This window comes from Trichoderma reesei (genome assembly GCF_000167675.1).
Source record: "Trichoderma reesei QM6a unplaced genomic scaffold TRIREscaffold_1, whole genome shotgun sequence".
Taxonomy (NCBI): Eukaryota; Fungi; Ascomycota; class Sordariomycetes; order Hypocreales; family Hypocreaceae; genus Trichoderma; species Trichoderma reesei.
The window spans coordinates 1,421,123-1,437,319 of NW_006711148.1; the positions used below are offsets into that span (position 1 = coordinate 1,421,123).

The window sequence follows — 16,197 nt, forward strand, 5'->3', positions numbered from 1 at the left end:
CTAGAAAATAGAAACCAAGGCGGCAAGCCCAGTGCACAAGACAGCAAGCGTAGCGGTATAGACGGCTGGTCGTAAAACGAGGCCCTGTGACGACGCCGGTGGTAGGGTACCGTTGACATAGTTTGGACCGCACAGGGTGTTCACTTGGCGGGCTGCGTCCGCGTACACATCGGCAATAGATGCGTCGCGGTCCGCGGAAGCAGAATAGTATATATCCATCGTCTGCTGCGTGCACCAGCTGCAAGAGGGGTTGGAGCTGCCAGGTAGGGCCAAGCCATAGGGCAAAAAGTAGAGGTAGGCGTCTGAAGGCGTGTCGAGGTTGGTGACGGCGTTGGCGAAGCAGTATTGGCTTGTGGTCGGATCCTGAAGACAAGTTGCTGCATACACCTCCTTGTAGGCTAGCAATCCGCGGTATGCCTGTAGAACCAGCGTCTGATTCTTGGCAATCTCGGCCTTGCAATTGTCACTTTTGGTGAGGTTTGCGGCGGCTTGATCAAGGAACGTGGCACAGGACACGGAGTCGGCTTTGCAGGTTGCGTCAAGTACCCTCACGATGCTGAGAAGAGACTTTTCGGCCTGGAAGAGGCCCGTTGAAGTCTAGCATATCCGAGTTAGTATCTATACCACGCCTTGCTATTTCCCACTACGATCAACTCACCTGCAACATCATGGATAGAGGGTAACAGCTCTTGAACGTGGAGTCGTGAAGAAGGTTCCATATAAAGCTAGAGCACGAGTCGGTTGAGCCATCCATCTGGAAGGCCGAGGCTGGCGTGTTGTCAAATGGTTCCGGCAGGGCAGTCGATGATGCTGAAGATGACGTAGCCAGCGATGCGCTGCTAGTCTTCTCGGACGCGGGCTTGGTTGTTGTGGTGGCCGCATGCGCACTCCTTCTCCTCTTTTCACCCTTGTTGAGCGTCGAGGCGATGGGGGTGTCGGAGCCACTGATAGACTCTTCGTAAAGCAGCTTGTGTTCGCTATCATCGTCGTGGGATACATTTATCAACCCCTCGGGGGATGCCGCAGACGGCAACTGGTCGACGGCTATGGACAATGCGGGAATGCGAGTTGACGCACGGTCCGGTACGGTGGCAGCAGAGCCGAGTGTCGTTGCCAGCATCGCGACGACCATGAAAGCGGATCGCATACTAGAGTGTGATCTTCGAGGCAGCTCGCCCTTGGATCCGCCGTGGGAAATAGCCATTGATGTTCCAACCATGATGTAACTCTTTGACGACTGTCTTAGGACCACTGCAGAGGCAAAGGTTTAATCTTCTCCGTCCTTAATGTCCACGTGGATGTCCACGTCTGGGAACTTCGGTGCCGTTTTATACGGAGTGAAGTTGATGTTGTCGAAGCTGGGGTCGAGGGCAGGGAAGCGAATTTGTGGCGAGTGCTCCAGAAGCGAAATTGGTTATCGTGAGACGTCAACCATGACTTGGCTCAGGCGAAGGAAAGTATAGATCGAGATCTTCTCGAGATTGGTTATTGTGGGTAGAAAAGTTTGCAAAGGCGGTTGGTGGTGGTGAGGATGACTGGGTCTGGGTCTTGATGGATAAAACGAGTCGAGATTTGAGAGTTCTGCTTCTTCCTGGGTCTCCTAAACAGACACCGTCTTCTTTCACCGAAGATTCTCGTTATTTTGTCCCTCCACCGCCCCCCAATTGGCCTGCCTCGCGATTCGGAAGCCGGAGAGATTACTCGGGGAGAGAGGCAGGGGGGAGGAGCTGAAAGACGGGTTCAAGCGAGCGTTGTCAGAGCGAGTGACAGCCGAACCAGTATCGAAGGTCGGCAGCGGTAAAGAGAGACCGAATAGCCAAGATTTTGTAGTATTAGTGGTATTAGAAGTAGACGAAAATCCTGTCGTTGCGGTACTCGAGGTCGCAGCTGGAGGAGTTGGGAAAGCAGTCGAAGCACCCGGCAGTTGGTGATGGTGATACGGGAAGAGAGAGAGCAGAGGTCAAACGAAGGATGAAAAGAGGAAAGATGTGCAGAGAGGATCTGGAAGCCAAAAGGTACAAGTACTCGTTGACTGGGGATGGAAGTCGTGCGAGTGCCGTCCTGTACAGTAGCAGGTAGCGGGCAGGGAAGGAGCGACGTGGGACTGCAGCAGGGACCCAGCCTCGAGGCAAGCGCGAATGGAGGAGCGGCCATTGAAGAAGGAGCCCCGCCGTGCCCGGTGTCGAAAGTACTAATCGGTACAAGTACGAAGAGTTAGCGGCATGGGCACGGGCATTGTGACAAAAGTCGGGGTATGCGGCTGTGATTGGTACAAGCAGGAACAACGAGGAGACAAGAAACTGGTTGAAGAAAAGGGCCGCATGAAGACTTGGCCCACTGAGAGCATGCCATTGGAAGAGTAGCCGATACTCTGATATACTTTGATTCCAGGAGCCTCGCGGCTTCCAATCATGCCAGGAGGTGATATTGCAATCACTGGAAGTCAAGAAGCAAGAGGATGCAGGTACCGATACCTAGGTGGAACCGTCACAGACCTCTCTTGGCCTTCTTGGGTTGCATTTCATCTATCATATTTTTCTTTTCCCTCTCTCTTTCAGCATCTCTTCCAATGGCTCAGGTAAGACGGCGTGGTAATATTGCTAGCAAACGCCAGACCTCAAACCGGAAACCAGGCGCCAGTGCAGGCGAGAGAGCCTCCCCTGGCCTAGTGGGAGAGCGACGCCGTGGATAGCGCCAGGTGAGTTTAATTGCATCCCACAATGCGGCGAGGCGACGCAAGCCACGTCTGTTGCGCTGGCATGAAGCTGACGAGAGAGCCTTGATTGCCTAATTCGTCGTCGATCTGTTTATACTGACTGTATCACTGACGGAAGGCGGCGGTTGTAGCTGATGAACGGGTCATCGCGACAGGCTGCTGGCGCTGGCATCTCGAGCATGTGCTCAAGCCATTATAGTATTACCGCAGCTTACACCTTGACCGTCAAAGACAACCAGCATCATCATCATCTCCGTTCACGTCGCACCCATAAGGCGAGGTAGGGTAGCACTAAAACGGCACCCCCCTGAAGCTCGAAGCTCTAGAACCAGGTCTCACAGGTGGACGGAGACGGATGCAATCAATAGCGCCATAATGCAAACCTGGAAGAGCTTGGCTGCCGTGCCACCATCACCAGCTCCGGCTTAGTGACAAACCGGCTGCTCTCCCGCTCAGCCTCAGTTTGTTGACTCTCGTTTGTTCGTTGGGTCTCTCTCACCGTTTTCCTCCTAGCAGATGGTGTTGACGACGGTAGGATTACCGTGCCATTGCTGCAAATGGACTCTATCGCTTTCCGATGGCTTCTAGACAGCTAACTGCAGGCTGCAGCTCCTTTCAGCATGGGCATTCTTATGCTTGCACGGATTTGGACAGAAGAAGCGCAAAATGAGATACGACACGTAACACGCCACGGACCTCTGCTGCCACGGATTACCATCACCGACTGACCTACGAGTACGCCGAAACAGCACCAACGATTGCAGCATATTACAGCATACGTCCGTACACCGCACACAGACGTGTTTTTGTCTATTGTACCATTTACCTCTACAGGCTCGTCTCGGCGTGACCTTACGAGTATCGCATACAGCACTCGACTTCAAGCTGTAACGCAGGCAACGCACACGCCGCCGCTCCCCTGCCAAGCACCACAGACGCACCCAGTAATCTATCGACAAGTCTTGCAGAACCCGATCACGACGAATCATTGAACCCCCGTCACGCCATTGACAATACAGCGATGGACTCTAGCAGAGCTTACCATGTTTTAGCGGGTTATTGCTTCTTCATAGGTAGGCTTCACGGAGCGGATGTAGTTCGACAAGGGAGGGAGCCCAGAAACAACAAACAATGAACCAAGAAAAGAAAAAGAAAAAGAAAAAGAAGAAGAAAAAAAGAGAGACAGCGCCACCAATTTGGTTCCCGCGACGCCTCAATTCTTCATTGACTTGGCCCCCCTTTTTTTGCTTGCCTTATTCGGAGCAGTCTCCCTTCGTCTCCACTTAGGTTGCTCTGCATTGTCTTGGATATCCCACGAGGCACCACCAGGAACCAGGAACCTGTCCAACAACTTTTGGTAATAGAAGCATTGATCGGACCATCTCACTTCCTGCTTCCTGCTTCCTGCTTCATGCACCGTGTTACGATACTAACTACCTAGCAAAAAACAGCCGCGGTCAACGCCTGACTTTTTCAACATGAGATAGAATTCTACCACTACCCACATTGTTTTTGCTTGTTAGCACCCCCCTGCTACTATCTGTCGCTCATGTCTCGCTCGCCAAAGACAAGATCCAAGATCCGGAGCATAAGGAAACTTTGAAACCGCGGCTCCGAGACCTTGGGCAACGCACATGTCAGTACTAGAATACCAACAGGGAACAAGGAACAATAACTGGACACAAAGCTTCCGTTTCAGCATGCACCGCCTCGGAATTGCACTGCTGAGCTTTGAAACAAATCACGGCCACCGCCACCTGAAAACATGCACGATCAAATAGTAGGAGGCCTGAAGCAAGATGACCACCTATCTATGGCAACACGGTAATACCCATCTGTGTACCTTGAATCTTTGCGTGACCTTTGCACTGACATATTGTCCGCACGTCAAAGTCTCCGCCGTCGCTGAATGTCATCAGGTGCATCCATGCCGTACTTGTGCTTCGTGTCCCCATGGTCAGCTAGGTAGGCAGGGCCGATGACACACAAGACTTCGTAAGGCCTCTTTCATGCAGTCATCAGGACCAGGACACATGGGCAATGATTAGAAAGTCCTAGCATTTGCCAGCAGTCTTCGACATGGAAAACAGAAGATTATTCAAAAAGGAATGTAAATAGTAGGAGTGGTGAAGTGTTTTTTTCTTATACAAAACAGAAAGTTGGGAAATGCCTTACAAACTCTAATAAGGGGGAAACGAACAATGCTCTGCCTCAAACTACCTAGGGACCATTCATCCTTTACCCAGGCTCAGAACAAACAAGTAGAAATGGGAGGAAAAGAAATTGAGAAAAAACAAATAAATGGAAAGCCAATGTCGAATCTTTTGTTGTATATATGTGTAGAATTTGCCCCATTTCCTAGATCTACCTTACTTGTATCACCAATCATCAGCGCAGAGGACGGTAACTTGCGCAAGAACTTCCATTGACAAGCCTTGAGCCATGATGGAGCGCCGATAGAACCAGCGGACGAGTGTCATCATCATCATCGCCATCGATTTCACAGCATTTCGTCCAATGGCGCCGGAAACGCTAATGCTACACGCTTAAGAGCTCGTCCCCAAGCTTTGCAGGTTGACCAGCTCAGCATAGCGCCCATTCTTCCTCATCAACTCCTGGTGGCTCCCGGACTCGGCGACACGGCCCTGATCAATCACGTAAATGACATCGGCCCTCTGAATCGTGCTCAGGCGATGCGCGACGGCAATCGTCGTGCGGCCCGCAGCAGCCTTGTCCAGGGCCTCCTGAACGACGGCCTCGGATTCCGAGTCGAGGGCGGACGTGGCTTCGTCCAGGAGCAGGATCTTGGGGTTGCGGATGAGAGCGCGGGCAATGGCTATGCGCTGCTTCTGGCCACCAGAGAGCAGGCCGCCCTTGCTGCCGACGAACGTGTTGAACCCGTCGGGGAGCGAGACGATGAAGTCGTAAATGTTGGCCTCGCGGCAGACGTGCTCCAGTTGGTCGTCCGAAACGTCCTCCTGGGTCGTGCCGAGAAGGATATTCTCCCTGATTGTGCCAGAGTACAGCGTCGGCTCTTGGCTCACCAACGAGACAAAGGACCGATAGTTGCCAACGTTGAGGGTACTGATGTCCTTGCCGTCGACATAGACTCCGCCAGACAAGGGGTCATAGAAGCGCTCCAGCAACGACACAGTCGTGCTCTTGCCACATCCAGAGGCGCCCACCAGGGCGACGTACTGGCCGGGCTTGATGGTCAGAGAGAGGCCCCTGAGGACAGGCTGATCCGGCCGTGTGGGATAGCGGAAATGGACGTCTCGGAACTCGACGGTGCCTTGGATATCGCTAGCGTCCAGGAACAGGCCGTCCTTTGACCACGCGTCAATCTTTGGCGTTCGGTCAAAGAGCTTCTTGAGCGCCAGAGCCGATGCATGGGCCTTGCCCATGTCGGGCGCCAGCGAGAAGATGCCTCCTGCTGACTGCGCACTGTATATGATGCCCATGAAGCAGACGAAAAAGGTAAACAAGTCGTACTCTTTGGTGGCGAGCAAAGTGCCGCCGTACCAGAATCCGAGGCCGAAGCAGAGGAACGTAGCGCCCTGGGCCGCGCCATAGACTGCGCTCGAGGAGAGAACAGACTTTAAGCCCTTGCGCCGCTGTGCTGCAATGTCCTCGCGATAGATGCGCATAATGTCTTGCTCTCGCGTGAGTGACGCAACGGTGCGGATGGCTGAGATGGCCTCCGAGGCATACGCAGCAGAAGCCGCGTACGCCTCCTTTGCCCTGTTCTGGAAGCGAAGGAGCAGGTAGAACCGGAAGAAGCCACAGGCTAGCAAGACTGGAATCGTTGCCGAACAGACAAGTGATAGCTTCCATCCGATAGCCAAGCCCATGATCAATGAAGAGAAGAGGGTTGACAACGTTAATAGAATGGTCCCCAGGGCAGAGCCGCTGAGGCCTCCGATATTGTTGGCTTCCGTTGACAAAAATGCCGTCAGCATGCCCACCGAGTTCTCTTTCCTGTCGTAGAAGGAGATATCCTGGCGAAGAAACATTCTAAACGTCTGATCCCTGATGCGATGGATCAAGTGCTCAGAGCATGACGCAAGTGCAATCCCTTGACCAGAGTAGCTGATGAGCGTACCGCCAGCCAGGACGACAAACATGAGAGCCCAGAAGTATGCATTGTGCCGAATATGCTCGATATCGGCATCCGGAAGTAGAGCGCCCGTCAGGGTGATGATCTCCTTGGCAAAGAAAACTGAGAAGTGTTTGTCAGCCATCAGCATGCATGCATAATCCGTAACGAGAACAATCATGACCAGAAAGAGAGAGAAGGGGGGGGTGAAGGGAAACACTTACCAGCAGAGATGGGATTGGCACCGCCGCAAAGGATTGAAAAGACGAGACCGGACAGCATGCGCTTCCATTCGTTGCGGTTGAACTTGGCAATAAAGACAATCAGAGCCCAGATGCTGTACTTGGCCTCCTTTTCCGCCGTGCCAGCCCGCAGAGCAATGCTAGAGGCCGACTTCTGCGTCGGCGATCGGTTGAGGTTGTTCTCGCTGTCATCCTCGGCGCTGAAGATCTCACTATCCTCGACTTTCGACTGTCTCTTGACTAGAGCCTCCTGGTGCTCGTCGATGGCCTCCTGTTCCTCACGCGAGAGGTCCCGGGCGGCAGCAATGTCCTGAGCTGATACCAGCTTGTAGTAAGCGCCGCCTTTCTCTACCAGCTCGTCGTGATTTCCTTGCTCAACAACGCGACCTTGTGCCATGACAACAATGTTATGCGCGTCCTTGATGGTCGAAAGCCTATGTGCAATGGCAATGGTAGTCCGGCCGGCAGAGGCAGCCTCGAGGGCGGCCTGTACAATGGCCTCGGACTTCGTATCCAGGGCTGACGTTGCTTCATCGAGCAGGAGAACTACACGGGGGGGTTAGCATTTACTGCCTATAAGGTACTATCACAGGAGCAAAACGAGGAGACGCCTCGAATGTGTAAACTGACTTTTCGGGTCGCTCACAATGGCGCGAGCAATAGCAATTCGTTGCTTCTGTCCGCCAGAAAGGAGGAAGCCTCGGTCGCCAACATTCGTTTCGTAGCCCTCGGAGAGAGCTGAGATGAAATCGTGGGCATTGGACTTCTTTGCAGCCGCAATGATCAGCTCACGCTGCCTCTCTTCGCTTTCTTGTTCAAACTCGGTCCCGACCAGGCCGTAACGGATGTTTTCGAAAATCGATGTGCCAAACAGCGCAGGCTCCTGGCTAACCAGAGAGATCTGACGGCGGAGCCAGCGAAGATTCAGCTTGGAGATGTCATGTCCATCAAGATACACAGTACCCGCCACGGGGCTGTAGAACCGCTCAATGAGACCGACGATGGTGCTCTTGCCGGATCCCGACGCTCCAACCAGGGCGGTTGTCTTTCCAGCAGGGATGTCGAGGGTAACGTCTTCCATGACAACGGCGCCGGGACGGGACGGGTAGATGTGTTTGACATTCTCTAACCGAATGTTCCCCTGAACGTTGTCAACGGTCTCGCCTTCTTCGCTTGCTGGATTGATCGGGGACACGCGGTCGATGGTATCAAAGAGCTTGGATGCAGCGCTGACAGCTGCGGCAAACGACTGGAAGTTGGGCGCGATGCTGCTCATGTTGAAAGCGCCCATTATGACAGTCATCATGACGATGAGGACATGGTTAAGAGACATCTCGCCACGCAGGAGGAAGGCACTGCCTTGCCAGAACGCCAGGGCATAGCTCATGTAGAGCAGAAACATGATGCCGCCGAGCATGATTCCAACGGCAGCCTTGAGCCTGAAGCCGTAGTATTCGGCCTTTTTCAGGTGCTGGTCGTACTGATTGGAGAGCCTCTCCTGGGAGCCAAACGCAACGGCAGTCCGCACGGAGCTGAGAACCTCGTCGGCCAGGCTTCCACCAAGCGCGAACGATATGATGGATTGTGTGCTGCTCTTGACCATGTAGCCGGAGAAGACGGAGGCGTTGATGAGAATGGCAAAAATGACACTCGCGAGGATCAGCGTCAGCTTCCAATATGTGGCAAATGCGATGATGAAGGCAGTCACAAAGGTCGAGATGGCCCCTATGGTTACCGACACTTTCTCAGAGATGCCGTCCTGTATGATGTTGGTGTCGGACGTAATGTGAGTGACAATCTCTCCAGTACCGATCTTGTCAAAGAAGCCAATATTTTGCCTCAGACAGCTCTCGAGATAACGCTCTCGGATCCGGCTGGAGATGTTCTCGCCCACGTGAATGAATCCCACCGTGGCGATATAAGTGACGACGAACTGGCCGATGGCGAGATACACAAAGTAAAGGACGTACTTGGCAAGCTCAGAGCTGAGTTCGCCCTTGTCGATCAGGCCTACGGTGTACTTGGAGAAGGTCTGTTGTAGGCCGCCGAAAAGCAGTGTCATGAGGGGAAGGGCAGCGCCGTTACCGATGGAGCAGATTGACGCAATGATCATGATGAGGATGTCCAGGCCAGTGGTGTATCGATAGAGCGCAGCAATACCCTGGTTCAGACTGGGGGTCAAGGCCTGGCGCTTCAGGATGTCGGCTTCATTGTCGGGCAGATGTCGAAACGGCTCTTCGGGGTCGTCCTTGACCTCTGGCACCTTGGGCGGCTTCTTGTTCTTTTCCTTCTTAGCCTTTTTCTTCTTCCCCTTGATATCAGGGCCTGCTTCGGTGCTGGCTTGAGGATCAGACTCTTCGACATCTTGACTATCAGGCTCCGCTTTCTCGGGGTCTGCCTTTTCGCTATCCGGCTTTGCGATGAGATCTGCTTTGTCGTTGTCCACAGTCTCCAAGTTGCGTTTCTCGGGATCTGATGAAGCTTGTATTGTGTCCCCTGGCTTCGTCTGCTCAGGGCCAACAGAGTCGGTCTCGGACGGGGTATCCTTTGCGACGTCCGCGTCATTGGCAATGATGGAATCGCCAGTGCTCGGGTGGTCGGAGGCCATTCCCTCGGCTAGCTTCTTCTCCTCTGATTCAGCGGCCATGATGCCGGCTGAGATGAGGCCGCCAAAAGGCGATGGACTGCCGTGTTGGATGCAGCAATCGGGCGTCTAGTCGGAGTTGCTGATAGCCAGATCGAATAGCATGTCCGTGTCTTCAAGTATATCCAGCGGAAGCAATCAACAACTGTCAGTCCATGCGATAAACAAAGGCAGAGGCAGAGGCGCGAAGTAGATGCAGATGCAAGGAGGGAGAAGGCAGCAAGAGGCGAGATGCAGATCCGGCTGGTTCTGTCTCTGTGTACATGTACTGTAGACGCTCCTAGTGCGTGCTCCTACAGCCTTCCAATAGAAACCATCAGCAGGTCAATCCACATGTAGGTGTGCTTCGGTCAATGTAGGAGGCAGTAGTAATACCGGCTGTCAGAAAAGAAACGCCCGTCATGAGGATGAGCCGCACAGACACGCTCCTCGACAGACAGCACGCGTCCTTTGTACAGGTACAGTCCCTGCGAGTCCCTGGCAGAGATGGACATGCTCCCATTGCCGCGTTTGTGCTCTCTGGGGTGGCGGGGACTCGAGGCTTTGAGATTCTCTCAAGCAGGGATGAGGGCAAATTCCAGTCCAGCCGTCATACCTAGGCAAGTACTGTATCCAACCAGGCTGGGCCAAAGCAATGCAGTGTGCCGCTTCGGCCCTGATGCCCTCGCAGAGAAACGCGCACTGTGCTACCCTTCGGGTCGTTGGCCACGGGTACGTTATCCCTGCCCACGGTTTCTTCTGGTCTGTCGAGCATTTCATTTCATTTGCGCCCTGATTTCTTTGTTCGCCGTCCGTGGTTCTGCAGGCAGTAGATCAAGTACTAGTAGCATGAATCTTTACATACCTATGGACAGATGGTTCGCTTCATCACAGCACCATCCATACCTGGTATAAGAAGCTCAGAAGACATTCTGTCCATGTCATCGGCCCACGTCCAAGACACCGAGAGCTGTAGCCCACTCTGGCCTGCCACTCACAGCGGCAGCCTTGAGACATGCGGCATAGAGGAGATTTCCCTCCTTGCCTCTCTCTCATTTCGACTAACCAAGACATCCGTCGTACAGTACAGTGGTTTATACGACATGGATCGGCTTCGCTGAGCTCTTCCGCCGCGCCCATCTCACCCTTGCTCTCTTCCTCGCTCAATGCCGCCGCCGAGGACTCGACATTGGTCCGCGGCTTCGACGCAAGCCATCGCTCGTAATATCGGGTTGCATGAGCGCCGCGTATTGCCCTTTTGAGAAACAAATGAAGCTGAAGGACAGTCAGCCAACTGACAGCCTGATGCCTTAGCCCGCTTTCATTGCCGGGGTTGCTGAAACTCAACCTCACTCAGAGGGGCTTGAAGCCAGCAACAAGCATTGAAAAGACTCGTTTATCTTGAGTTTTATGGCAATTCCCTTCTCTTCTTCTTCCCTTTTTCTTTTCCCTCTTCCTCACAACAGTGCCCGGGAGCTTTCGCCACGTCCTTCAGACCACGCTGTCCATCTCTTCTGTTATTTTTGGCTCGAGATGCTCCCTCGGCAGATCTTGGATGAAGCTTGTCTTGGCGCTGTGCTGCATCGACTAATATCTACTCTGGCTGACTCATCCACACTCCCCCATATTACGCCTGCCTTTGTGCTGCGCGCACTGTACGGCTACTACCTGGATACCTACATGTAGGTAGTTGACCTCAGCCGCACTCCTTGCAAAGGTCAGCGTCGCTCCAACAATGGCAGGTTAAGAATTCGTCATTGGGCTCTTCATGCATCATGTTACTCTTTGAGTTGAATATGCTGTGCTGCAATCAGCAGCTCATAATGCAGATGCTCATGGTGGTTGAGTCCGACCTGGAGATGTGCTTACCAGATGCGCTCCAAGAGGCCGCTGCGAGGGAGTGTTCTGCTCATAAAGGATCTACCCACGATGATTGTAGAAGGAAAATAAGATCCTCACAAAGCACTTGAGCACAAACTCGCAACTCTATCTGGCCGCTCTACATGCGATATTCGGCATCCATCGTTTGGGTTTGAATATGCAGTAAAGGAGATGATATGGAGCTGAAGAATTCTTGACTAGGTACTGCCTTTTGGCGTGATCGCTCATAATCATCACTGGACTACTGCCACCAAATGGACGCTGTAGCCTGGGAGCATGGAGACAGAGTATGCACACAATAACATTTGGCCTCTGGATTTTTACTGACCTTTGCATTGTAATTTTGTCCCTCTAATAGGTAGAAAGCACTTTACATCGCACGACTGGTTTCAGGGTAGTCCACACCGTATCCCTTCTCACCGAGGGACCAAACAAGGAATTGGTACCGGTCAACAACCAATCAAAAGCTCGGAAGCATGCCTTCAGCTGGTCGAGCCAATCTGCCATACCCTCCTTCTAACGACTTCCACCTTAGGCAGCCTTTGCCACCACCAGACGGAACCACTCACAGCAATCAGGACATCGTGTCCTTTCTTTCTCGCCCATGAGCTAGATATTGTTTTTTTTTTTTTTTTTCCTTTTCAACCTTCAGGTCTAGGAATCTCCGCTCAGACTTTTTGTCGCAGCAAAGTCAAGACAAAGGCATCTCGCATTTGCGTCATGGCGCTGTGAATCCACAACCCCTCAGCCTACACGCCGAACAACTTCAGAAGGCCATCAACACAAGGAACGCAATCTCAAACGCTCTTCAGCTCAATCTTATCAAACTGAACATAAAAAAAGGCATCATGCTCCTTCAAAAACTGTCTCTCATCCTCTCCCTCCCCCTCCTCGCCCTCTCCGCCCGCCCAAAGAACGCAATCCTCCTCTCCGAAGTCCGCTCTCTCACCCTCCGCGGCAACGGCGCAAAAACAACCTCCCGCCGCGTCGCCCCGATCCCTCAGCTCAAATGCGTCTCCTCAAAGGCCGTCTGCGACCTCTTCCCCATCGACGTCATGCGCTGCACAAACCAGGGCTCCTCCTACGGCTCTGAAGACATCGAATGGAGCTGCACCGCTTCTCTACCGGAAGAGTTCAAGCTTGGCAGCACAGAGGTCATCTGCGAGGGATACTCTTCCCCCGATGACCCCTATGTTCTCAAGGGTAGCTGTGGCGTCGAGTACAGGCTCTTACTCACCGATAAAGGCGAGCAGCGGTATCCCGACGTTGCGAACAGTGGCCGCTGGTTCAGCAATGGAGAAGGAGGCACGGATTGGGGCGGCTGGCTTTTTGCATTCATCTTCCTCACAGTCCTCGGGTGGATTCTCTTTTCAGCATGGCGCAACGGCACCAACGGACAGAACAGAGTCCCTGGTAGAGGAGGTAACGGAGGAGGATGGGGAGGCGGCGGCGGCGGCGGTTGGGGACCGGGTTGGGGACCTGGAAACGACCCTCCCCCGCCTTATCCCGGAACGAAACCCGATCAAGGGCAGCAAGGATGGAGGCCTGGATTCTGGACGGGGCTGGCTGGAGGAGCAGCCGCTGCATATCTAGCAGGGAATCGAAACAATCGGCGGGAAGAACGGTATCCGTCACAAGGATGGGGAGCTGGACCCTCTTCGCGATCCTTTGCGTCTGGTTCGGGCTCAAGTTCCGCTTCCAACTCGCCGCGGTACGAAAGCACGGGGTTTGGGTCAACACGACGCAGATAAGCCGCCAAGGGGCAATACCAGTCTCAGATCAGGGCACCATGTGCAAGTCACTCGATGCATGACATTGATCGGAAGGATGGCGCCTACCTACCTACCTACCTACCTACCTAGGTACCTAGCATACGGTCTCTCGTGTTGCAACTAATCGTTCTTTCACAAGCCTCATGTTCCCTTGTGTAATGCTCCTAGTGTCAGATACCAATCACCCCAGGCGACTGCGACCAACAGCTTACGGTTCAGTGAACTAATAATAGTCTACTCCGGCTCGGGTCGGGCATTTTACGTATCGGAGCTCACCTGGATGGCCATCTGTACTCATTGCATTCAGGTTATAAAATGCGCTCAGGGGTGGCACGAGGTATGTTGCGCTTTTCGGGTCTGGTGGCTGTATTGCTGCCCTCTGCCCCGCTTACAGGAGCAAATGCTCAGGTGAATCGACAAAGTCACTCCAGCTCTCAATGATACAGGCGGTCTCGTCCAACAACCTCTGGCGGTGAGTGGTGAGCGGTGCGAAGGCTTGCGGGTGTGGCAGGGCTGGAAGAACCTGTCATGTCTCTCGCTACCCTGGCGATACCAGCCCGATGTGTTACCCCATAGGCGTCGAGTCCTATCAAAAAGCGGGCGGTGCGGGATGCAATTTATTCCACAGCTCGATCCCGTCGATCTGCTTGCTCCTAGTGCGGACGCTTTGCTCCTCGGTCCGCCACGGCTGCTATTGGCAAAAAAAGCCACCGGCTTCGAAGCTGGCCATTAAGAAGCGAAAAGGCGGACAATTAGCTCCAGGCGCCGCGAGAGTGGCAGACAACAGCAGAGCCTGGGCTACACGTGCGTGGTGCAGCTCCGGGAGGCGGCACGGAAGGGAAGACATGACGTTGGGCTGAACGCTGGGGGGTCGCAATCAAGGAACGATGTTGGGATGCGCCTCTGGAGGGGAAATATGGATATATGAGGCTGCTCCCCCCCCTTTCCCACCCTTCGCGCCTCCATTGAATGGTGTTTGCGTTGAAGTTGCTTCACATCCCATGGTCGTGTGTTGGCATTCTACCAGATACGACGCTGGCACCACTGCAAGGCGTCTTCCCCCAGTTCCTCGTCTCTCCTCAGCCCGCTGAATAATCGACTTGAACGATCTGTGACCGACCTCCAAAGTCCTCGAGATAGGTATACTTGGCCAGGCCTAAACCAGACCGCTCAAATGACAAAGAGAGTCCGCTCTGAACGCCGGCCGCTTGATGTCCGGCCCACGACACCCATGAGCGCAGAAGTTGTGGAAAATGGGTCTCGATATGAAGAAGTCGGTCAAGAGACGTCACAGATGGCGTGGGGCTTGGGAGAGCGACCCTGGATCCCGTGGCTTCTCTCAGCACGTAATATCACGGCCCTGCGAGGAAACGAGACCGAAGTTCCAGCGGACAATAATAACGGTGGCACAACTATTGAGGCTCCTTCGGCTGAATGTGAGTCGGATCCCGACTCTGAGTTTGCAACCTCAGCAAACCAGAACCCCTCGACGTACGACGATGATGCCTACTTTGATGCTCTCTATATCGCCATGGCCACGTCCGCATCCTCGTCGGGCGAGCAGAGGCGTTCCCCAGCTTCTTCTACTGGGCCACCTGCCACTGATCTCAACCGCTCATGCGATCTCGAAGCATTGGCCTTGAGGCTTCTCTGGCAAAACCAATTTCAAGATCTACGTTGCCGACGTGCTACGCAGATTCGGAATCAAGGACAAGCAAGACCCCCGGAGCATAACTTCACACAACAGGCTGAACGAAGAGAGTCGCGACAAGCCGAACTTGAAGCTGATGACAGGTTGAGTCAGATCATGAGCGATCTGAGAAAGCTGGGGACGCGGTTGCGCGAGGATGCTAGAAAGCAGCTGGATGTCATCAGCGATGATAACGCAGCGCTTCCCCTGTGCTTGTGACGGCCTTGGGGTCTTGTTTGCTTCTTTTCTTTCTTTCATTGTCACATCTCTCATTTATGCTCTAGGTGCCTTTAGGAGACCTCTTTGCAGTTGTAGGTCTGCTGGATTCAGCAAGGGATATATAGGGCGCCATCATTAGCAGGGCACAGGGCTGGCATCAGGAAATGTTCTAGGGGCGGGGAAGTGAAGGGCTGCGATTTCTTGGAGATTGAGATCGGGACGAGGAAGAATGGATGGAAGCCGGAGCACTTGGATAAGTGGACATGGGACCCTCGGGGGGTAAGGTGAGATGGGATAGAATGGCGTTAGTGATACTGCTACGAAGCAACAAGGTGGTAATTAACACGGTAACTAATTTGGTGTCACGGCTAGTCGTCCTCGATCAGCCAGATGGCGATGAAGCGGGAGCAAAGTCTCCGTAGCAAGTGGACACACGCCTCGATCCAGCGGGTGCTAGCAAACACCTTAAAGACTCGGGAAGCGGGAGGTAGTTCTTGAAGCTAGGCGAAGCTGTCGAAGCTTGTTTGTTGTCTGACAGACGCTTTTGTGAGGCATCTCGGCGGCTGCTCCGTGGGGTGGCTTTGCGAGCCGTTTCTACGGGGCGACTTTTGGCTGGCTCCCGATAATAGGAGAGGCCCCGGGTGCCTTTATTTATCAGAGGACGCGCCATGCCTAATGTTTATCTGTGGCGGTTCGGGGTTTGCCTCCCGACTTCAGTGCGAATGGAAGGGAGTTGAAAAGACCAGACTCCATTATTCGATTTCGGGGGGAGTGGGAGTGGGAGTGCAGAGGCAGCAGCTGCTTTTGCTGCTATCTGGGACACCTCAAAAGCGTCCAGTGCTTGGTACATGCATATGCACAGATTTGCACTACTTCGATAAGCTACCTACTTACGAGTACCTTACCTTATTCTAGCAGTAGGTAGCAGGCCATTTCGGGGTCCCAAATCAGATGCCAC

The 16,197-nt window shown here is 53.6% G+C and overlaps 3 protein-coding genes across 3 annotated transcripts; 1 reads left to right on the forward strand and 2 right to left on the reverse strand.

Annotated features, from left to right (window-relative positions):
• Nucleotides 1–1,219, reverse strand: TRIREDRAFT_102738 (uncharacterized protein; the record flags this gene model as incomplete). Its single annotated transcript, XM_006961604.1, has 2 exons — nucleotides 1–597; nucleotides 659–1,219. 2 exons carry the CDS (start codon nucleotides 1,217–1,219, stop codon nucleotides 1–3), a joined length of 1,158 nt encoding a protein of 385 aa, XP_006961666.1.
• Nucleotides 1,220–4,876: 3,657 nt separating this feature from the next.
• On the reverse strand, nucleotides 4,877–9,353 carry TRIREDRAFT_73924 (abc transporter-like protein). The gene is made up of 3 exons (XM_006961605.1): nucleotides 7,685–9,353; nucleotides 7,037–7,600; nucleotides 4,877–6,935 (listed from the first exon to the last, which is right to left on the reverse strand). Exons 1-3 carry the CDS (start codon nucleotides 9,165–9,167, stop codon nucleotides 5,263–5,265), a joined length of 3,720 nt encoding a protein of 1,239 aa, XP_006961667.1. The 5' UTR covers nucleotides 9,168–9,353; the 3' UTR covers nucleotides 4,877–5,262.
• A 3,053-nt stretch (nucleotides 9,354–12,406) lies between these two features.
• TRIREDRAFT_54858 (uncharacterized protein) lies at nucleotides 12,407–13,309 on the forward strand (the record flags this gene model as incomplete). The annotated part of the gene is made up of 1 exon (XM_006961184.1): nucleotides 12,407–13,309. One exon carries the CDS (start codon nucleotides 12,407–12,409, stop codon nucleotides 13,307–13,309), a length of 903 nt encoding a protein of 300 aa, XP_006961246.1.
• Nucleotides 13,310–16,197: the final 2,888 nt, after the last annotated feature.

Bases quoted from the DNA above. Each gene is read 5' to 3' on its own strand.
- TRIREDRAFT_73924 (XM_006961605.1), bottom strand. From the start codon at position 9,167: ATGATCATTGCGTCAATCTGCTCCATCGGTAACGGCGCTGCCCTTCCC. The intron at 7,601-7,684 runs GTCAGTTTACAC...CCCCCCGTGTAG, and splicing joins CATTGTGAGCGACCCGAAAA to TTCTCCTGCTCGATGAAGCA. The intron at 6,936-7,036 runs GTAAGTGTTTCC...AACACTTCTCAG, and splicing joins TGCCAATCCCATCTCTGCTG to TTTTCTTTGCCAAGGAGATC.